This window comes from Eptatretus burgeri, chromosome 9 (genome assembly GCF_056783735.1).
Source record: "Eptatretus burgeri isolate ZD-2024b chromosome 9, Ebu_testis_v1, whole genome shotgun sequence".
Classification (NCBI taxonomy): Eukaryota; Metazoa; Chordata; class Myxini; order Myxiniformes; family Myxinidae; genus Eptatretus; species Eptatretus burgeri.
The window spans coordinates 59,300,269-59,321,102 of record NC_140969.1 but is presented as its reverse complement, the minus strand read 5'-3'; the positions used below and the strand labels follow the sequence as shown (position 1 = coordinate 59,321,102).

General features: G+C 41.2%; 1 protein-coding gene across 2 annotated transcripts in view; it reads left to right on the top strand.

Moving 5' to 3' along the window:
- Window positions 1-20,834, top strand: part of LOC147020178 (laminin subunit alpha-5-like) — a 189,715-nt gene that overhangs the window by 153,930 nt on the left and 14,951 nt on the right. For both annotated transcript variants that reach the window (XM_085895279.1, XM_085895280.1), the window contains exons 58-65: window positions 1,176-1,355; window positions 6,053-6,192; window positions 6,333-6,545; window positions 10,243-10,382; window positions 11,286-11,433; window positions 12,421-12,554; window positions 16,109-16,259; window positions 18,665-18,778. In XM_085895279.1, the coding sequence (XP_085751405.1) occupies window positions 1,176-1,355; window positions 6,053-6,192; window positions 6,333-6,545; window positions 10,243-10,382; window positions 11,286-11,433; window positions 12,421-12,554; window positions 16,109-16,259; window positions 18,665-18,778 (1,220 nt within the window). The remainder of the gene's footprint in view (window positions 1-1,175; window positions 1,356-6,052; window positions 6,193-6,332; window positions 6,546-10,242; window positions 10,383-11,285; window positions 11,434-12,420; window positions 12,555-16,108; window positions 16,260-18,664; window positions 18,779-20,834) is intronic.

Sequence of the window (20,834 nt, the reverse complement as noted above, 5' to 3'; positions counted from 1 at the left end):
CAATTGGTACTGCAAGTTTTAAATATTTTAGTCTCAGCAAGCATGCTTTGTTTTCTCTGTTTATTTTTGTATACCGGTGTCATTGAGTTTCCTGCCATTCAAACACTGAAGAGATCTTCACATGGCATGACCTTATACCACTACTAAAAGATGGAGCATTCATTGTGCATGTATGATTTACAAAAGTTTATATGAACACCATTCTTCGGCAGCATGGTTCTTGCCTTAAGACTTCTTCTGCAGCACAAGATGGTTATTATGAAACTTTTCTTTGCAAAGTCCTTAAAGTTGAAGGACACCACACATGCAATGGTTCAGAAACCACATACAAACCTTACTGGCAAATATATAGAGAAAGATAAAGCAAGGTTAGAAATAAAAGTATTAACAAGAAAGAATCTGAAAATGCAAAGCACGTCCGCTTTGTATCCGGACTTCTTCTTTTTCCTTATGCTAAACATGACAAAAACAGCTAATAATGAAAATTGATGCTTTTATGTGATGCTTCCCTTTTGACTTTTTCACTAAATTATTAATTTGTCTCCTCCATAGTCTCATAATAAAACTATGTTGAAAATTTGATCACAAAACCTCAAATGGCAAAAAAAAAAGTTACGGCCCAGACCGACACACACACACACACACACACACACACACACACACACACACACACACACACACACACACACACACACACACACACACACACACACACACACGTGATTGCAAAACCCCATCTCCTGCTAAGCAGGGGACAGGTGAACAAAAAAGAGAGTTATAAAACAAGTGTTGATAAAAGGAGGTAATAAATGTTTTTAAAAGGCAGAAAGAACAAATGCCAGCAAATATGAATGTGCATCACAAGCCCCTGATACATGGTTTATCATCGTGAGTCACAAGGAAAGGTGAATTCAGATTGAAGAAAAGCTCAAAGAACAAATAAAACACTAATCCTTAATCCAGTGAGAGATCTCCATTGGGCATTGTCAATCGTAAATGCATTACCAAACTATTATTGTTCAATTGGGAATAGTGAATGACAATTGGGTTAATCGTGTGTGTGTGTGTGTGTGTGTGTGTGTGTGTGTGTGTGTGTGTGTGTGTGTGTGTGTGTGTGTGTGTGTGTGTGTGTGTGTGTGTGTGTGTGTGTGTGTGTGTGTGTGTGTGTGTGTCAGATGCAATACAGAGGGCCATCGATGCTGCCCAACGAGATGCAGATTATGCATCTCGTGTGGCAGGGGAGGTCGAGGACGAGCTAAAGTATCTGAACGAGGAAGCTGAAAAATTAAAGGCAAATATTTCAAGCAACGCGAACGTGGAATTTGAACGTGCTCTCAATGAGACCAGCAGAATTAGTAAGTCCTGAGTTTTTACAAAAAAAACTTCATTCTGGAATGTTGAATGATGTTCTGTACATGTATTTTGTGATAAATTCCATGCATATGAGTTTTTTTTTTCATTCAAGAGGAGCACTCTTCTTCTTTCGTATGCAGCACATGGTTGCAGGTAGCACTTTTTCTGTGGTGCGGCTGTGCTGCTGATGCAGTGCCCCCTGTACGTTAGAACAGGAATTTGGAACTTGTTCAGGGTGCCGGCGATAGCTCGCCTACTCTTCGCTAAGAACACCATGGGATCTCTAACATCCACTAAATAAAGCTCGCAGAGGGGACACCCAGTTTTACATTATTAATTTTGGATTCCAATGTATTATAAATGTATCGATGTGCAAGCATCATCATACGCATGTCCACATTACTAGCAAAATAATCTGCCATTTAAGAAAGTGTACAGATTCTTGCTTTCACATGACATTGAATCTGGGATTTAGAAAATCTGGTCATGCAGACAAAAAATAAATAAAGTTTTGAAAATTAAAATAATTTTGCAATTGGGGTTTCAAACAGTTTTCATCGACTGATGCTCCAACCAAGCTTGGAAATGTGGAGATGTTTTCGGAAATCAGAAATCCTTAGTTGGTGCCAAGCACATTAACAAGTGGAGAAGGGTTCGAGGTGTGGGATGATGGAGAGCAGGAATATGGAGGAGGAGGAGGAGGAGGAGGAGGAGGCCGGCGGCGGCGACGACGATGACTTGTGTATCTCATGATTTCCTTTACTTAGACTATAAGACTATGCTATTAATTAATTTAATTCATTCCTTTCCTTAAGCTATGTCAAATTAGGTCTCAACACCACAAGTCCTTCTAGGATTGCAAAATACGCTGGACAAACCTGGTCGTACTGCTGGCAGATACATGACTCAACTACATTAATTTCTTAAAGAAGGTTGATGATGTTTAGGATTCGTCTAGTAAGATATAATGATAAGAAATTGAATTTAGCACTGGAATTATAATGTATATGGGAGATTTTGAGCAAGGAGTTTTGGAATCTATTTGGGAGAGAGTGGAGGCACTGATGCTCAACAAAAATGGAGGTCTTCACTTCAATTTATTCCAAACCCCTACGTGGGACTAGGTGTTTGGAAAGGTTCCTTGTTGTCTATCATGTGAGCAAAAAAGATCACGTGAGACTCAACATCACTCTTCATGTGACAATTGCCACCAACGATCATCACGTGTCTCTCCCGCACAGCATATAAGAGGAGTGGTCAACCCAACCGAGGTCACTGTCAGCTTGAGCCAGTTGGGTGGAACCTGGTGGAACATCGCGTATTGAGTGTTTCTAATTCCATTATTTTATTTAATCTCATATAATTCCCATATAAAGCCTTGTGCATCATAGTGTTATACGGTGGGGGGTTTGTCCTCCTGCATTTGAGATGCGGCAACAGTCAAATGGCATTAGACTTCAAAGATTGCGAAGCAATATGGAGATTTCATACCATTTAAATGTTGCTGCCTAATTTCTCCAGAATTGTGAAACTTGTAACATGGAAAATATATGAAGAGAGAGAGAGAGAGAGAGACAGGCCCAGTGATTAGAGAAGTGAGAGGCTTGATTTGAGGGTGGCAGAGAGATATACAGTAGATAGAGATAGTGTGTAACATAACATTTCAGAATACAGGATATATTTGCTTCACATTTATTAATTTAATTCCAGTACTTCCGAAATGGAATGTCAAAAATAAAAACTATTGAAAAATAGGTGCCAAGACATGTGGAAGAGCAGAACTACAGAGAGCTATGGATTAACAAACAAAAGAAGACAAATGAAAAACAGTCAGGTAACAATAATTGGATGCATAACAGCATAAGGAAAGGAATAATTGCAGAAGAAGGGTGAGAAGGTAATCTCAGTGGGTATAGTAAAGCTCAGTAATGGAATTATGAGAGAGACCATGAGGTCTCTTCCATTTCCTTGAATAATACTGTTTCAACAGGTATTTATCAGTAAGTATACAGCCTATTGTCGTTGTCATAAATTGTCATTAATGCACATGGGGGCCTTGCTCAAAAAAAGTCAATTACTGTCATTAATGACACTATTTTTTAAGCTGTGAAGCCGCTTCAATATTTGACTCTTTCCTTCCGTCCATCCGTTGTCCCTTAAAAATGAAGAAGAAGAACCTTTCTAACACATCGTGTTTCTACTATGAATTGATGAGGTGTGTGTGTGTGTGTGTGTGTGTTGCTTCTTGTGTCTTAATTAAGTACGTCTATTAATTATTGGAATGTACCTTTTAACCCTGAAGACTGCTGAAACCCCGACGACCTTTGAATGCTCCCAAGACCCATTAAGACCCAAAAGACACAACAAATCCTGAAGACCAAGAAGACCAAAAGATCCAGAGGACCAAAAATACCCTGAAGAACCAAAAGTCCCTGATTGGAATGTACCTTTTTTGATTGGAATGTACGTAAAGACTGCTGAGACCCCTACGACCTTTGAATACTCCCAATACCCATAAAGGCCCTTAAGACCCAAAAGACACAACAAATCCTGAAGACCCAGAAGACAAAAAGATCCAGAGGACCCAAAATACCCTGAAGAACCAAAAGTCCCCAAGGATCCAAAAGATCCACAAGACACTGAAGACCCCAAAGACCTTTTAAAACTCTACTATAAATGTGTGTGTCATGTTTTTGGGGGAGTTCTACTGGAGCATTCTAATGTGGAATGTGATTCATCCCAAATGATTGCCATGATCTCCAGAGCTGATTTGGCTAACTACAAAGAACCCAAAAGAATTCCCATGTTAAGATGGATTGAGCAGCTTAATAGGTCCTTCCACAGCATGGCATTCTATTTATAAAATACATAACAAAAATCATGATAACATTATAACAAAGCATATATTAATTAATACTAATAACATCAACAATGATAATAATCATAGTGTTATCATTTGGAAATAATAATAACGAACTTATAATATCTGCCCTGGGCAAAGCATATCTGGGCTTGGTGAAAGGCAAGCTAATGCTCGAGCAGTACAGCAGGCAGGGATGCAACAAGGCTGTGAAGACCAATGAAAAGTTGGTCCAATGGGCCCAATAGTAATTCAAAGGGTTGTAAAGGGTAATTCTAAAGGGTAATTATATTGAGTTTTGTTCATGTCTAGGCTTTGCCTATTCCATATTAAAAATGCCAAACTGAAGCATTTCCTTTGGACATGGGTGCGATTTGTCCCTTTTTACTGAAAACTCTCCTTCAGCCTCCCTTATGTTAAGGCAATTACCAGGGTGTCACATGCAAGAATTGCCACAATATATGACTGGCTTTTGGGACCAACTATTATGTATTAAAGCAGAGGGCAATTTTTGACATCCCCCTAATTAACCCCATCCCCCTCCAACCCCCTTCCACATATCATATCCCTTCATATGGCTTCTCATATTCTTTTCTCTGATTCATATCTCCTCTGTGCCCACTTCTCCCTCCCTTCCCCCTTTCTCCCTCTTATCATCCCACCTTCTCTTCCTTTTCTCAGTTTTATCTTCTCAACTTAACTAACTTAAGGAATATTTTCTCGAGGCCCCTCCAAATTACTGGAATCTCCCGCGATGAAGCAGAGTCTATGGGCCAATCACTTTCACATTGCTGGCAGTTCAGTAGCCTCTCTGTCTTCTACCACCTCCTTTCTGGTTTTGCACCCTCTGCCCTTTCCATATGCTGTCCCTCTCAGGTTTCCACAAAATACACATGATCTATTAGTAACCTCCTTCTGGTGGTGCACCCAAAATTTAGATTCATTGCTCACCTTCACTCCTTTGTTCCTCTTGTCTCTCGTCTGAAGAACCAACTTCCTCGGTCTGTTCAATCCCATCCTTCCCTCCAGGCCTTCAAGGCACCTGTTCACAACCACCATAGGTCACCCCCCATCCAATCTCATAATCGCTTCTATCCTCATTAACCCTTCACTGGGCCTCGCCCTCTTTTCCATTTTGTTGTTCCATTTATGTTTCATTGCCGGTTTTCCCTTCCTCCTTTTGCTGTGTTTGAGCTGGTTTCCAGCTTGTTCACGCCCATGTGTCCTCCTCCCCCTCCTGTTGATCTCATTCTTTCTCATGCCAATTCATCCTGCAAGTTGTCCCCCTGTTGTGTTCCTCTACAATGCTGTTGGTGTGGTTTTACCCCCTTTCCACGATGCTCTCCTTATACTGTTATTGCTCTGGTCCGTTATGTGTTCTCATTCTTCTATGAGTTTCAACTTTGTATACAAAAAGCAATAATAGTCAGTGCTTTTGATTTAATTGAGGGTTTACATAGTTTCGATCCTGCAGAGTTCCAGTGAAAATATATAATTTTCTTAATTCTTAAACTCTATTAATGTACAGCTTTTGTTGTGCAGTACTTCCAATACTGAATCGGTTATCATATCCCTATCAATGTTTCTGCATACCATGGTGGGGGAGGGTGGAGGGGAAGGGAGGGAAGAGGTGCGAGAAATTGAGCAGGGGTAACCGACTTTCATATCACCCTTCTCACAGTTCTCCAGAAATCAATAAAGAAATGCAAACTCAAGGAAAACTCTTCAAGTTTCACTCTTGTGCTTTGGAAATATTTTTGATCGTATTCACCAAAACTTTTCAACAAAAGTCAAAGTGCTGAAGATCTTTTGCTGATGGTTTTTGTGCTATGCCTGCAGTAAATGAAGCAGATAAGTTGATACCACAGCTTCTAAAAAAGTTATCACAAGTGGAGAGTATAAGGGATGAAGCAAAAGCCACTGCTGACATCAACAAAGTCCGTGACATCATTGAAGAGGCACGGCGATCTGCAAATCAGGTATGGAATCGATTGCATTATGTGCACTTTGAGTTTCAGGGTCTTCCATCATTCCTTGCTATAGTTATTGCATAATGTGGGAGGCGTTCGTGAAAATTTCTTTCCTTTCCCGATAAAGTGAGCAAATGTGTTCCTTCCAGGTAAAGGTGTCAATGAAGTTCAATGGTACATCCGGTGTGGAAGTGCGTTTGCCGAAAGGGCTGGAAGACCTCCGGCCGTACACCTCCCTGGAATTCTACATCAAAGATATGGAACCATTAAATCGGGGAGATGATGTGCCAAATGAGAAGCAGTTCCTGCTATATCTGGGCAAAAAAAACACTCGAAGCCGACGTGAACCACAGTTTTCCGAGGCATGTGGGGATCTTTAAAGCATGAGATAATCTTTCAGCATTACTGTGCTTGTTAGTCCCCTTCCAGTTTCACCAGGAGGGGACTATTGTTTGCTGTCCATCCGACCCACCTGTAGTTTTTCAGACTTTTTCCCGATACCCATTAATATATTCAACTGAAACTTGGTAAATGGCTTTACTATGATAAGCTACAGAACAAGTTCAAGTTTCAGGGCATTTCGTCATTTTTCACACAGTTATGCCCTTTATGGACTTGGAAAACATCACATCGGTAAGGGACATGTACAGTATTGCAAAGTAATTCTCACTCTTGTTTTGTCATCGTATATAACCAGAATTTTACTTGCAGCATGACTTTATCATCAATTACCCTTCCTCCTACCCTTCCTCCCATCCATGGTTCACTGAAGCTTGTGGCAAGGCAGTTGTTCTGAAACAACTTGCCTTTGCCTCATGGAAAGCAAACCCAACTGAGGGTGATCTCAGTTCCTTCCATAAAGCTCAGAACAAGTGTGTATCTACCCTCAGGAGAACCAGAAAACAACATCTTTCTTTGCTCAAGTTTGAACTCTCTCCCTCGTCCAAATCCTGGTGGCGTCTAATCAAATCTGTTTCTGGTGTATGTTCCCCCTCCATCCCCTCCCTGACCTCAAATGGCCGCACTGCTGATTCCACACGTGAAAAGGCTGAATGCCGAAACTCGATGTTTGCATCTAAATCTTGTGTCCAAAACCCATCGCTTTCTGACCCACCTTACCCAGTTGCACCCAACTGTCCTGGACTCTGTGTCCTTTTCTCCTGACAAGGTGGAGAGCTTGCTGTCAAACCTTAACTCAGATTCTGCAACCGGACAAGACGGCATCAGCCCACGTGTCCTAAAAACCTGCTCCTCTGCTCTTGCTCACCCTCTCTCTGTTCTATTCACCCTCTCATTTGCTCAAGGTCATCTGGCATCTGCTTGGAAATCAGAAAACATTACTGCCCTGCATAAAAAGGTGCAAAAACAGATCCCTGCAACTACAGACCAATCAGCTTTCTCCCAATCATCAGCAAAGTTATGGAATCCATCATCGCTTCAGACATTGAATCCTTCCTCTTCTCCAATGGGTCTATTTCCGATCATCAATTTGGTTTCAGACCAGGTCACTCTACTCTGGATATGCTGCTTCTGCTCTCCCAACAATGGATGGAGGTCCTCAATTCCAGACATGAAATCAGAGCCATATCCCTAGACATATTGCATGCTTTTGACACGATCTGACACCCTGCACTGCTCACCAAACTCTCTTCCTATGGTATACAAGTCCATCTCCACTCATGGCTTGTAGACTTCCTCTCCTGTTGCAGTCAATGTGTGGCCCTAAATGGAGTTCTTTCATCCCCTCTTCCTGTCCAGGCTGGAGTTCCTCAAGGTAGCGTTCTGGGCCCTGTTCATTTTCTGGTTTTCATCAACGATCTCTCCGACTCTCTCAAAAATCCTCTTTATCTCTTTGCTGATGACTCCACCCTCTGCCGTACCATCGGTCATCCCTCAGACCGACAAGCAGCAGCTTCTTCGCTCACTGCAGATCCGGATAAAATCACAAACTGGTCCAACATGTGGAACATGTCTTTCAATCCGGACAAATCTCACACTCTCACTATGTCTCCCCGGAAGGACCATTTGGAACCCCCCCCCCTCCAATCCACTTTCTCAACAATCCTCTTGAAGAAGTCCTTTCTTTCAAGCTTCTGGGTCTCACTATCTGCCATGATCTTTCCTGGGAAAGCCCCATCTCCAACCTGGCCTCCAAAGCCAGTCACTGACTGGGAATCCTCTGTTGTCCAAAGTCCTTACTTGGTGCACCTGAGCTCCTGACCACATACAAAGCTTTCGTCTGCAGCCTGATGGAGTACTGCTCTCCCCTCTGGGCTGGTGCTTCTGCCTTCCACCTTTCTCAGCTTCACGCTGTGGAAACCAAGGCATTTCGGATCATTGGTGTCTCCCGCGATGAGGCGAGGCTGAGTCTTTGGGCCTCCCACTCTCTCTCTGCAGGCAGGACGCTGTTCTGTCTTCTACCATCTCCTCTCCATTCTCGTCCCCCCCCCCCACCGCTGTGTCTGCGATTTGTCCCCAGCATATTTCCGCAGGGTGCTCAAGGTCCGCCAACAACCCCCTTCTGGTAAAACTACCAAAATCACGAATCACTGCTCACCTTCACTCTTTCATTCTTCTTTTTCCCCCACCTTTGGAAGAAACTTCCTCACTCTGTTCAATACAATTCTTCCCTCCAGGCCTTCAAAACAGCTGTTCACAACCACCTCTTATCGTCCCCCATTGAAATCCTCGATATTTTCTACCCCCTTTAATCCACCCCAAACCACCTCCTTCAACTTCTCTGCTTTCCTCCTGAAAGTCCCTGGAATGTCCATCTTGTATACCCCGTGTTCCCCGCCCAATCCCTCTCCCTTCCACAGATCTCCTAATAACTCTGTTCCCCACTGTTTTATCCTTCCCACTCCTGCCCATCTTGTCTCATGCCCCCCCCTATTTTGCTGTGCATTGTGTGTTAGTTCTCATTCGAGCCTCGACAAGGTATTCAAAAAGAAAAAATTGCATTACGTCCACTTTGAGATTTCAGGGTCTTTCATCATTCCTTGCTGAAGTTATTGATACCTACCGATGTGATATTTTCTCTCCTGGGTGACAAAAAAAAGAGAATATTTGAGCTTTTGTGAATGCTTGTGATAGATGATGGTGGTTCAAGGTTATCCTGCATTTTTTTTGTGACTATATATGAGAGCGTATATTCGAGATGAGCCATATAAACGAACATGCCAAACAGTTTGGCCGAACAACGTGGTGTTATTTTTAACTTTACGAATGATGATGATGTCGAAACAAATTAGACATGGTGGCCTCGACTAGAGCATCCACTCTAAGTCTGAGAGGTCGGTGGTTTGAACCTCAGCAGATTCATACCAAAGACTTAAAAATGGTATGTGTTGCTTGATGCTCAACATTTCAAAAAGGATAGAGCATGGACAAACAATCATAGCTAGGCAATACTAACACAGGTTTTGATGGGCCTCAGGCCTCCTCTTGCGTCGAAGTTCCTTGGCAAGGAATTCTGAGTATTATTATTATCATTAATATTATTATGGAGCACAGCAACATCTGGACGAAAAGAGACAAGGCAGAAAACTACTCTGAAATGAGGATCAGCCAAATGTCGTCGAAAATTTGTCCACAGAATGGAAGGACAAAGCTTACCAGTCAGAATATAGTCACTAAAGAGTCTACATAAAGAAGCCAAGTCAATAATCATGTACATGTTCAAGGCTAACACGCACTGAATCTTTTACACCACTCAACCACACTTAACCCTAACCCTAACAAATCCTGTAAGCTTCAGTTGTTTTGACATTTTAATTTTCCAGAAGCTTCATCACATAATGCTGTTCCTCAGTCTGTGACATGTTCAATGATGTCTTGGAATGACCAGCCTGCTTTGTGCAGCTGTTTACATTACCTTGCATGGGAATTTCCATGACCCGTTCCACAAACTTTCAGTAACCCGGCCTTTTTTAAGATTATATAATTCACCAATAAAATGGATGTTAATCTTGTACCACCCTCAAAGATCTTACAGCAGAGCAAAGTGTGAGTAAATTGTTTGTTTTTTGAAAATCTCTAATTTGTTTTGCCATCATGTAGGGGGACTACATCGGTGCATACTTGGAAAACAAGCAAGTCGTGTTTGTGTGCAACCTTGGCAAAGGAGAAAGAAGCATCAGAATCCCAGATGATGCTGCGAAGATCATGGATGACAGGTTTTCGATGATTCGATTTGAGAGGCAAGTTCTTTATTTTGCAATAGTTTATATACCATACTTCATAATTGCTTACTTGTCTTCATTGTGTCTTTCAACACACAAGGTCATGCATTCTATGTAGCAAAATACCTTTTTACACGGAACTGGTTGCTGGCCCATTGCCAAACCCCCAACCTGGAGCACCAGTAGAAAAAGCGTTGTTAATAGCCGTATGCCCTTGCTCTTGCTTAACAACAATTGTAGGCAGTGGGCCTAGCCTTTGATCAGCCACAACCTTGCTTGCAAGGCAACATGTAGTTGTGGATGCCGTTGATTCAATAAATCATTCAAGTCGACCTCCTCCTCTTGATGCCATTTCCACCATCGAGGGTTATACTACCCTCCTGAGGCACTCATCCGCCCGAAGCCATTTTGCACTTCCTGAAGTTGTTGAGTTATTTAACCACCATCCCTGATTTCCTGTCATTCTTGACTTATTTAACCACTGCCCCTGATTTCCTGGTGTTGCCAAGTTATTTAACCGTCACTCGGCTTTCGACGTGGCTCTGGAAGGATAAGTCGAAGCAGAGCCACCACGTGCAGGCTTCAGAGCACCAGCCCATATTACATACCATTAGTACTTTCAGTGTTTGTTATTTCTTGCAACCTTACCCCTATGTAGCTTCAAATTATTTTGAATATCGCTGGTCTGAGTACTTGGCATAATCTCTGCTGTGGTTTCTCTTGCGGTCTTGAAATGGGCATCACATAGATCTTATCTGTCCAAATACCAAATTTACCATCCAGTACATCTTCGCTCAGTCTTCTGAAATGAATCGTTTATCTTGGCCTATAACATACAAGGAAAAGTTATCTACAGACAAGTTGTCTTTTTTCTGGACTGTGGAATCAAACAATTCATGCTGATTGTGTCTGTACAAACAGGATTTATGAAATGATGACAATGGAATATAAGGGAGGTGTCAACGAATTCATCAAGAAAGAACGTGGGTTACCCACTGATTACCTCTTTGACTTGAATCCAGCAAACACGATGTTTTACATCGGCACTGCCACACCCATCTATGACTTGGTGAGTGTACCACATCATGAATTAGTGGTATTCCCCAAGCTAAAATATTTTAACATTTATATGATATGTGCATTGTAAACATCATTTTGAGTTTGAGACATCCCTAAACCTAACCCAACCCCCCTCCCTCCACCCATTCTAGTGTCCTTCCTGCAAAACTTTTCCAAACTATTCTCACTTCCCCATCTGAAAAATATCATCCAATTCCATATAAAATTGGTCATGTTAAAACCATCTGTCAGTCATCCTTTGTTTTGTTGATGTGGTAATACACATTGCGCTTGAGCTTTCGCTATGACGGTTATTTCATGGAATGATTGAAATTGACACACTGATAGAACGAAAGGTAACACCAAACATCTATGGACTAGTGAAACTCCGTCATCGATAGGTATACAGTCATCCCCCGTTTATCGCGGGGGTTACGTTCCAACCCCCCCCCCCCCCGTGAGAAGTGAAAATCCTTGATGAATGGATGCCTCCCCCAAAAATGCCTATTTTTTTTATAAATGCGGTGTATAAACACGATTGGGTTTTGATTTATATCGAGTGAATATTAAACGCTAGGTGGTGTATTTTTAGTTGGGGTCCAGCTCTGTCCTGGATACAGCCATTAAATGCACACACTGAGAGTATTTATTTCACGGCCATAAACGTGGGTTTTAAAATTGTATTATGATGTTGGGAATGATTACTAGAATATGGAGATTTTTGCTTCGAGCGGCCTCACACGTTTATTTTAAATTAAATTTGAATTCTGTTTTCACTTTCCAGAGTCGCTAAGGTTGATTAATGCTCGGTTGCATTAAGTTTCCTATCCGAGCTGACCGTCAAACCCGCTCAGGTGTATTATTCTGCTTGTTTGTGGTTATGCATCACCCTTTAGTTTAGTTTTAACTTTTTGTTACATCACTTTCACAAATTTTACCAAGAGATGTAACAGAGTAGACAAAGCAGCATTTACTTTATTTATTTCTCTTTATTCAGCTCCCTCCCAGTTTGAAGTTGCCAAATTTTAAAGGATACTTGGAACTGGCTTCTGTGAATGAAAATCTTGCAAGCCTGTACAACTTCATCAAGCTCTACAACATGGACACTCAAAAGGAAGTGCCGGCCAAGCGGTAAGTTCGTGTTTCTTATGTGCATAAGCACATCATCAGCATACACAATATAATCAACATATTTTCAAGCACTTCTGAGCAGCAGCTTGCAATGCTATGAGGGTGGAACTCGAATATTTGCAAGCTCGGATGGTGAATTGGGACGTGGGCTATCAGCTTTCCAAATTTGAGCCCAATTTCACCACCGATGCAAATGATTGCACTTAATAACACAAGCTCTGTTTTAAACAAATAATTTACTCTTGATGTGTACAAGATCGGAAACGAACATGGCATCATAGTTTGAGAGTGTCCGCTCTGATTCCGGGAGATCAGTGGTTCGAACCCTGGTCGAGTCACACCAATGATTTAAAAAAAATGGTCCGCACTGCTTCCTAGCTTGACGATCAGCTTTTAAAAAGGATAGAACAGAGGTCCAACCAACTACAGGTTGCAACCACTGTGCAGACTTCATGGCCTTAATGGCCTCCTCTGATGTTTAAGTTTCTTGCAAGGAAACTTATAAATGATATTATATAAAATTATATAGAAAATGACATGATGATAAATAACTAACAGCAATCACCAGTTATAATGATACGGTCCGGCAGTGAGAGCGAAAGCACAAAAGTAAGGAGTAAAATTGAATGGGATGGATTAAAATGAAAGCAAACAAGAGCGAGAATTGCCTTGCGATACATGTCCCTGACCGATGTGATATTTTAAATAATCCGATGTGCATGCATGAAACAAAAACATGCATATGACCGGGGTGTCAGTTCATAGCTGGATCTGGATTCAAACTAGACTGACAGAGGCAATTGTGCATAACTCTAGGCCATCCACTGATGCCCTTTAATTATGCTATTCACACAAAAGTTAAATAAATGAAGGTTTTTGTGCATACTATCAGTTTTAGCCAGACCTTTTGCACCAGACACATCCCTATATTTGGACGGTGCATAATGGTGCGTTCGGTGGCAAAAAGAATGAAAACAAGTAAAAAAGACACAAAATGTCATTGCCCCTGTTGTTTTGGTTCTGCTGCTGTATGGAGTTAAAAGGCTAGCCCACATTTATGTTCAACTAAAATGTCCGCCAGACTCCCAGTTGGCCATCTCTGATCAGATCGCAAAATAAAAACTGACCACCCCAAACCCACCTCCTTCATATTCCCTGCTTTCCCTCCTGAAAGTCCCCATAGTGTCCATCTTGTTTACCCTGTGTATCCCACCCCATCCCTCTCCCTTCCACAGATCTCCTCATGTGTCTGTTCCCCACTGTTTTGTGCTTCCCTCTCCCATCCCTCTTGTCTCCTGCTCCCCTTGTGATGTGTTCTGTGTGTTAGCTCTTATACAAACCTTGACATTGTGTCTATATTTATATACGTTTTTTTTTTCAGTGAGGTGCACATGTTTGCCATTGTTTACTCTGTGTGCCAAGTTCAAACAAAATAGGATATCTGCATATCTGAGAAATGGTTGGGGACACATTTAAGTAACAAAATGGCTGCCAGTCGGCCATCTTGGATCTGATCTTACAAAGAAATGATGTGCATATGTAAGCCATCAGTCATTATCTGTTTACCAAGTTTGAACAACATCGGTCCATACATGTCCGATATATGGTTGCGGATACACGCACGCACAGACACGAAAATCGAGACCAAATCCATAAGCCCCCATTTCAGACTAAGTCCAATAGGGGCGAATAACCCGATGTACATACATAAAGCAAAAGCATGCATATGGCTTGTGTGCATATATAATACAATGTGGTTTATATACCTGGGATCATTCCAATTGCATGAAGCCATGGACTATACACCCAGGCCCCAAGGCCAGAGGCCTGCCGATCTGTGCTGTTTCATGGAACTAGTGTTTCTCTTGGTCCATTGTACCAAATTTTAATTGGTCTTCATGGCTTTCTAGTACACCTGCCTGCCAGCCATACTGCTTGAGGATTAGCTTGCCATTTCACTAAGCCCAGATGAGCTTGGTCCAGGACGGGGGGGGGGGGGATGGGAGAGGGGATTTTCTGTTAATTATCATTTTCGACAAATTATACCACTATTATTGTTGTTAATATTATTAATATGAATTAATATCTGCTTCATTACAATATTGTCATTCTTTTTGCACATCATCATGCCATGTAATTGTAATTCATGTCATGTAATTAGAATACCATGCCATGGAAGGACCTATTAAGCTGCTCTTTACACCTTCACATGTCGTGCGTTTCAAACATGGGAATTCTTCTGGTTTCTTTGTAGCTAATTCGCCTAATAAACTCAGGAGGTCATGATGATCATTTTGGTGGATCACACTCCACATTGGAAAGCTCCAGTAGAACTCCACAAAAAACACAGGTGGGAAAAAAAAAAACCTTCAACCAAAAATATGTTAAAGGGTATGGGGAAAAGGTCGGAAAAACCACAGGTGGGATGGACAGATGGGCAACCAGAGAGCAAACAGACAGTCACCTCTGGTGAAACTGGTACGGGACTAATAAACAGAGGAATCGGGCCCCATGGAAACATGCTGAGTGGGAAGATATGGGAAGACAGAGCACGGAAAAGCATGTCAAGAGGAGAGATGACCGTGGTTAGCCATGACGACTTGCTGAGCCACTGTAGCAAATGATGAGCTGTTGATGTAGTGGAAGAGTGCTGAGGACAACCACAGTTTGATTCTGTGGGGGAAGACCTGAGGACATTGGCAACCTGTAAAAAGTGCAGTTGAGATTCAGACTTCAGAAAATAGACATAAATGTCACCAAACCCAAACCACCAACATCTGTTTTGGGCCATATGCAGGATTGAGCATGTGTTGCTATGATCCAAAGCTGCCAAATTAAACAATTTTGAAACCTGGACATGAATCATCTCCCCTCGATTGTGGTATCTCAAATCCCAACGACTCAACTCTTCAATGAACATGTTGTATCATAGTTAAATGAATTTTCACCACCATCACCAGTGTCCACCTTTAAGTCCTCACTCCCAGTCCTCCGCCCTTAGTATGCACGTTTAAACCAGCCAATCAATCGGGCAGGCTGACTCAAACAATGGCTAGTTTGAATCGGCCATAGGAAGTGGACATGCAAATGTATGTTAAAATGTCGAGCTCACCCCAGACTGGTAAATAGCGCCAGTAGTGGGGAAAAGTGTAGAATAAATTAATATGGAACAACACAACGACATACTGGCCATGTCACACTTACCCTGAGTGGCTCAATAATCTATTATTCGCATCATGGAATTGCCTCACAAAAGTAATGCACATCATTTAACAAACTATACACGTGAAAATCACCGTTTTCATCACCATCTGACAGTTAAAGTATGACGGTTAATATGTTAAGGCAATCAGCTGGTTGCATCATTTGCTGGAGATACAGCTGTGTCACTGATGTAGTATCTCAGGGCTATGTGATAGAAATATTGGTTTAATACAATAGCTCATGTTTTAAGGGCGAACTGTTGAAGGTTATTTCATGGCTTTCTCACCCGTTGTGTGCCATCTGGTTGATCGACTATAATGATGTCCATTATTCTTCCCATCAACGTGTAGGTACAAAGATTCAAAAGCTGCGCAAGACTTCTACTTTGAGGGTACTGGATTCGCTTTGTTGAAACTCGAACAAAGCAAGTATTTTCTCAAGTTTGAATTCCAGATGCGCAGTACAACATACAATGGAATACTTATCTTCCTTGAAAAGAACGTGAGTTCCGAGTTTACAACATCAATATGTATTTTTGTTTTTGTGCTACTTTGAATACGTAAGTGAATCTGCTCGTTATCTAGCATACATCACAATGGCAGTTGTCTTGCATCATAAAAAAAAAAAACTTTTATTACTTATAGAAACTGTTTTTTTTGCCATTTACCACCTTGAGCATAGCAGGATGACATAAATAAGGTCATAAATGAAGAACATTCATAAATTGCTGTTCCTTTTTTAGGTCATCTCTACCGAGATGACCTAATAAAGCCGGACCAGATGTCCGTCCGTCAACAATTTTTCTTTCCGATCTTGATGAAACTTAGTATGTGGGTAGAAGTCGATGAGTGTTGCACAACGATATAACTTTTGTCCGGGTTCAAGGTCAGGGTCAAGGTCACGAGGTCATGTAAGTTATAAAAATCGCCATTTTCAAAACCTATCTAGTCTGCCATTCTACAAGATATTCGGCAACTGTTTATTGATTATGATAGTAAAAAATATTATCTTGTATCTAACCAGACAGATTTTTGAATTTCCGTCCCGTTTGGCCGCCTCGTAACCTGGAAGATGGTCAAAAACACCTCCCAGTATAAAGAAAACCTTTTACTTCCGATCTTGATGAAATTTGGTATGTGGGTAGAGGTCGATGAGTGATACCCAATGACATATTTTTCCCCAGATTCGAGGTCAGGGTCAAGGTCACGAGGTCACGAAAGTTGTGAAAGTCGCCATTTTCAAAACCTATCTCGTCTGTCATTTTAGGAGATATCTGGCAACGGTTCATCGATTATGATAGTAAAAAACATTATAGAGATGACCGTCACCCCCACACGGGGGTAATTCTTAAATAATAAAATGAGTTCCCTGACGAGGAACTTCAACACAGGATGAAGACTGGGCCTATTAAGGCCTGTGCAGTGGTTGCCAACTTATGGTTGTTTATTCGTGCTCCATCCTTTTAAATGCTGAGCATCAAGCCAGGAAGCAGCATGCACCATTTCCAGTGTTTGGTAAGACTCAGCCAAGATCCAGAATCGAACCCCCGATTTACCGGATTTAGAGCAGACACTCTAATCACAATGCTACTGAGTTTGACATTCGTGCCAAATTCCAGTTTATTAATCAGCCTCAACTCCTGACCATTCATGGAAAAACAAATAAGAATAACTATTCTTACTAATTCAGCAGAATGGCTCAGTAATGCAACATAGCATCCTCTCTGAGTCAAGGAGGTCGGTGGTTCGAACCCTGGCAGGGTCATACCAAAGACTTTATAAATAGTATGTGCTGCTTTCTTGCTTCACGCTCAACATTTAAAAAGTATTTTGCAAGGACAAGGATAGGTTGACAAATTTTGGACAGGCTTGAGGGGCCGAGCTGCCTCTTTCTGTGTTGAGGTTCCTTGTAAGAGAGCTTATTTTATTTTGTTACATTCCCATATTGGGATATTGAAAACATTTTTTGCATGTCTGAGACTATTGTGATTCTCAGGTTCATGTAATTTTTTTGAATGCTCCTCATACAAGGAGAATGCTGGAACATGCAGCATTAGCCATATCAGCTGCAATGTCATTATGCTATCTGTCATGCTAGTGTTGCATTAGCAAATGAACCTGTGATTGGGTCACTTTTCACATTTACTTATTTATCCACACTGTTCATCAGCCAAGGAAATCAATGTGAATATACAGGTAAAAAGGGATACATGGCAAGGAGATAAAAATGACCTGCTCTGACACAAGTCTCGGTCACTGTAAACTAGCTGCAACATAACAAAGTTTCAAACAGAAGAAGTCTATTCAGCATATCATTTGTGTATCATCTCCACACCTCAGCACTCCTGCATTTTGCGGGGAGTACAAGTTATTCGGCAGAACTCGAGCAGTTAATTTAGCCGAGTTACCGGTGCACAATGACCTCCTCTTCTCAATATAACATGGGATCTTTAACGCCCACAACATAAATGCAGGAGAGTACGCTTAATATACCAGCTACAGGACGGCATGCTTCAATATGCAGCACCCCTGTTAAAATTGCACCAGGATGATCATTTGTTTGTTCAGTTGCAGTTTGAACCCAAACGAGGCAGCCCAATGGCTCGTCCGATAGTCAAATACACATGTTGGATATGGTCACAAGGATGAAAAATAAAGCCAATGGACCATCTCATGACCACCTTCTTCTAAATATGCCATCCAACTTGTATTTTAAGTGCATATTTGACAAATTATATTACCATGTGTATTCCCAAGTGTGCTGAGGGCAACCTCAAATTGGAGGTTCATCATACACCTCTCACATCATGAGGTTGTGATATCTGATTTAATTTTCTTTTTTGCTATTCCTTGTATTTTTTTTGTTTTTTTTTTCTAAAATGCCACATTTTCATCCCTGCTTTTCAGGAATTGTTTCTGTGTGCCTACATCCATGAAGGACATGTCAAACTTGAATACAATTTTGGTGTTGGTGTCAAAAAAGTGGACGTTAAAGAAATTGACCGAAAAATTTTTGACACGGTGAGGCCCTCCTTTTCTTCCTTCCGATATGTGAATGTAAGTTCAAAATGTTCAAAGCACTTTCTACTTTATCCGTGTAATGGTCTTTTAAGGCACTGGGTTCAATAATTCTTCTACAACATTACCATTCCTCAAGGATCATTCAACTGAGCCAAAATTGACAGCAAACACGTATGAAAAGCAGATAGCTCGAACACGTTTTCTTATATTTAAATGGGTTTATTGTATATAGAAAAGTACAGGGAGGAAGGTAGACAAGATGCTATAATAAACAGAACAAATCAAGCGAATCAAAAGACACAAGGATGTAGATGGGAGCACATAAACTTGTTGACATTAATGAGAAATAAAGCTCAAATCTTCACCTACTCTCAGCATCACAGAACACACTTATACACCAGGTTATGAATGCAGGCGGGACTTCCCTTTCTCGTAGATGCGCAGGGTAGATGCAGAACACAATGCAGCCTGCTTTATAAATCAGGTGGAAGACAGGAGCTCGTGACGACAGGTTCAAAGACGTAATAAACCAGCCATGACGAGGGCCAGCGATGAGTAGCATCCAAGATGAAGGAAGCCAAAACAGAACACGATGGTCAACCAGCCACGAGAAACTTCTCTCTTTCTGAGGCCACTTGTTCCCCTCTCCAAAGGCAGAGTGACATCAGCGTGGGTCTATTCCAAAACTTCTTCAGTGAACCACAATAATCTCTGTTTCTCAAGCACCTCCATGAACCACTCACTTATCCTCCTTCCACACAAGGCCTCCCCGTTCTCTGGTCTCAGTCCTCCTTTTACATCCGGGTAGAGACTTTCTCCGGGTCCCTGCCCATGGGGGAGGCCCCAATAAAAATAGATGTGCAATCTTTTCTTCTCCACAGCCCATTACACCACCATGGCTGCTACACATTGTGAGAAAGATCGTAATCGCCTTTTTTCACACGTGACACGTGTGCCTCTGTGTTTGGGAAATCCACACCTTGCCCCGCCTACAAACGAGTTGTTTAAACATACAAAATTAAACTGTATACCCTATCTATAAATTACATACACTGCCTCCTCAGCGTCATGTGTAACAAACAACTTACTCTGACATGTCCCTGTTACATGACAATCTAACCTACTCGAAATACACAGATCAGACTACACTTACCTGTCTAGCTTTGGATCCCCTCCCCCTCCCCTTTCTCCATAACAATATATATATACACACACACACACACACACACACACACACACACACACACACACACACACACACACACACACACACACACACACACACACACACACACACACACACACACACACACACACGGTGTCCCAAAAGTCACCTCAGGATTTAGAAATTAAATAACATTTATGTTTTTTAATCATTTGTTTTTCTTTTCTTTTCAGAATTTAGATTAATATTTGGAAATTACCCATGGAAAAACTCACAAATGAACAAAGAACCAAAATCGTGGAATTTTATTTTAAATTTCATCGATCAATTATTCTCACCCAAAGAGCGTGGACACCGAATCATTTTGCGAAATTCAGAAATTTCTTGGCCATCACGTTCTCCTGATTTGACGCCTCCCGATTATTTTCTTTGGGGTTACCTAAAGGAGCGTGTACACATCAATAAGCCACATACAATTCAGCAGCTCAAGGACAACATATGTGTAGAAATTCGAGGGCTGCAGCCAGAGTTATTGTCCCCTGGTATGGAAAATGCTGTCGAAAGAGCCTGTCTCTGCGAAGCCGAAAATGGAGGATATCGAAGCTGCATCATTTTCATAAAAAAAGCAAATTTATCTCCATTTTGTACATTTTCTTTTGGTATAAAAATAATCATAAATTCTAAAAAAAAAAACAGAAATGTTATTTAATTTATAAATCCCTAGGTGACTTTTGGGACACTATATATATATATATATATATATATATATATATATATATATATATATATATATATATATATATATATATATATATATATATATATATATATATATATATATATATATATATATATATATATATATATATATTGTTGCGGATTCGCGCCCGC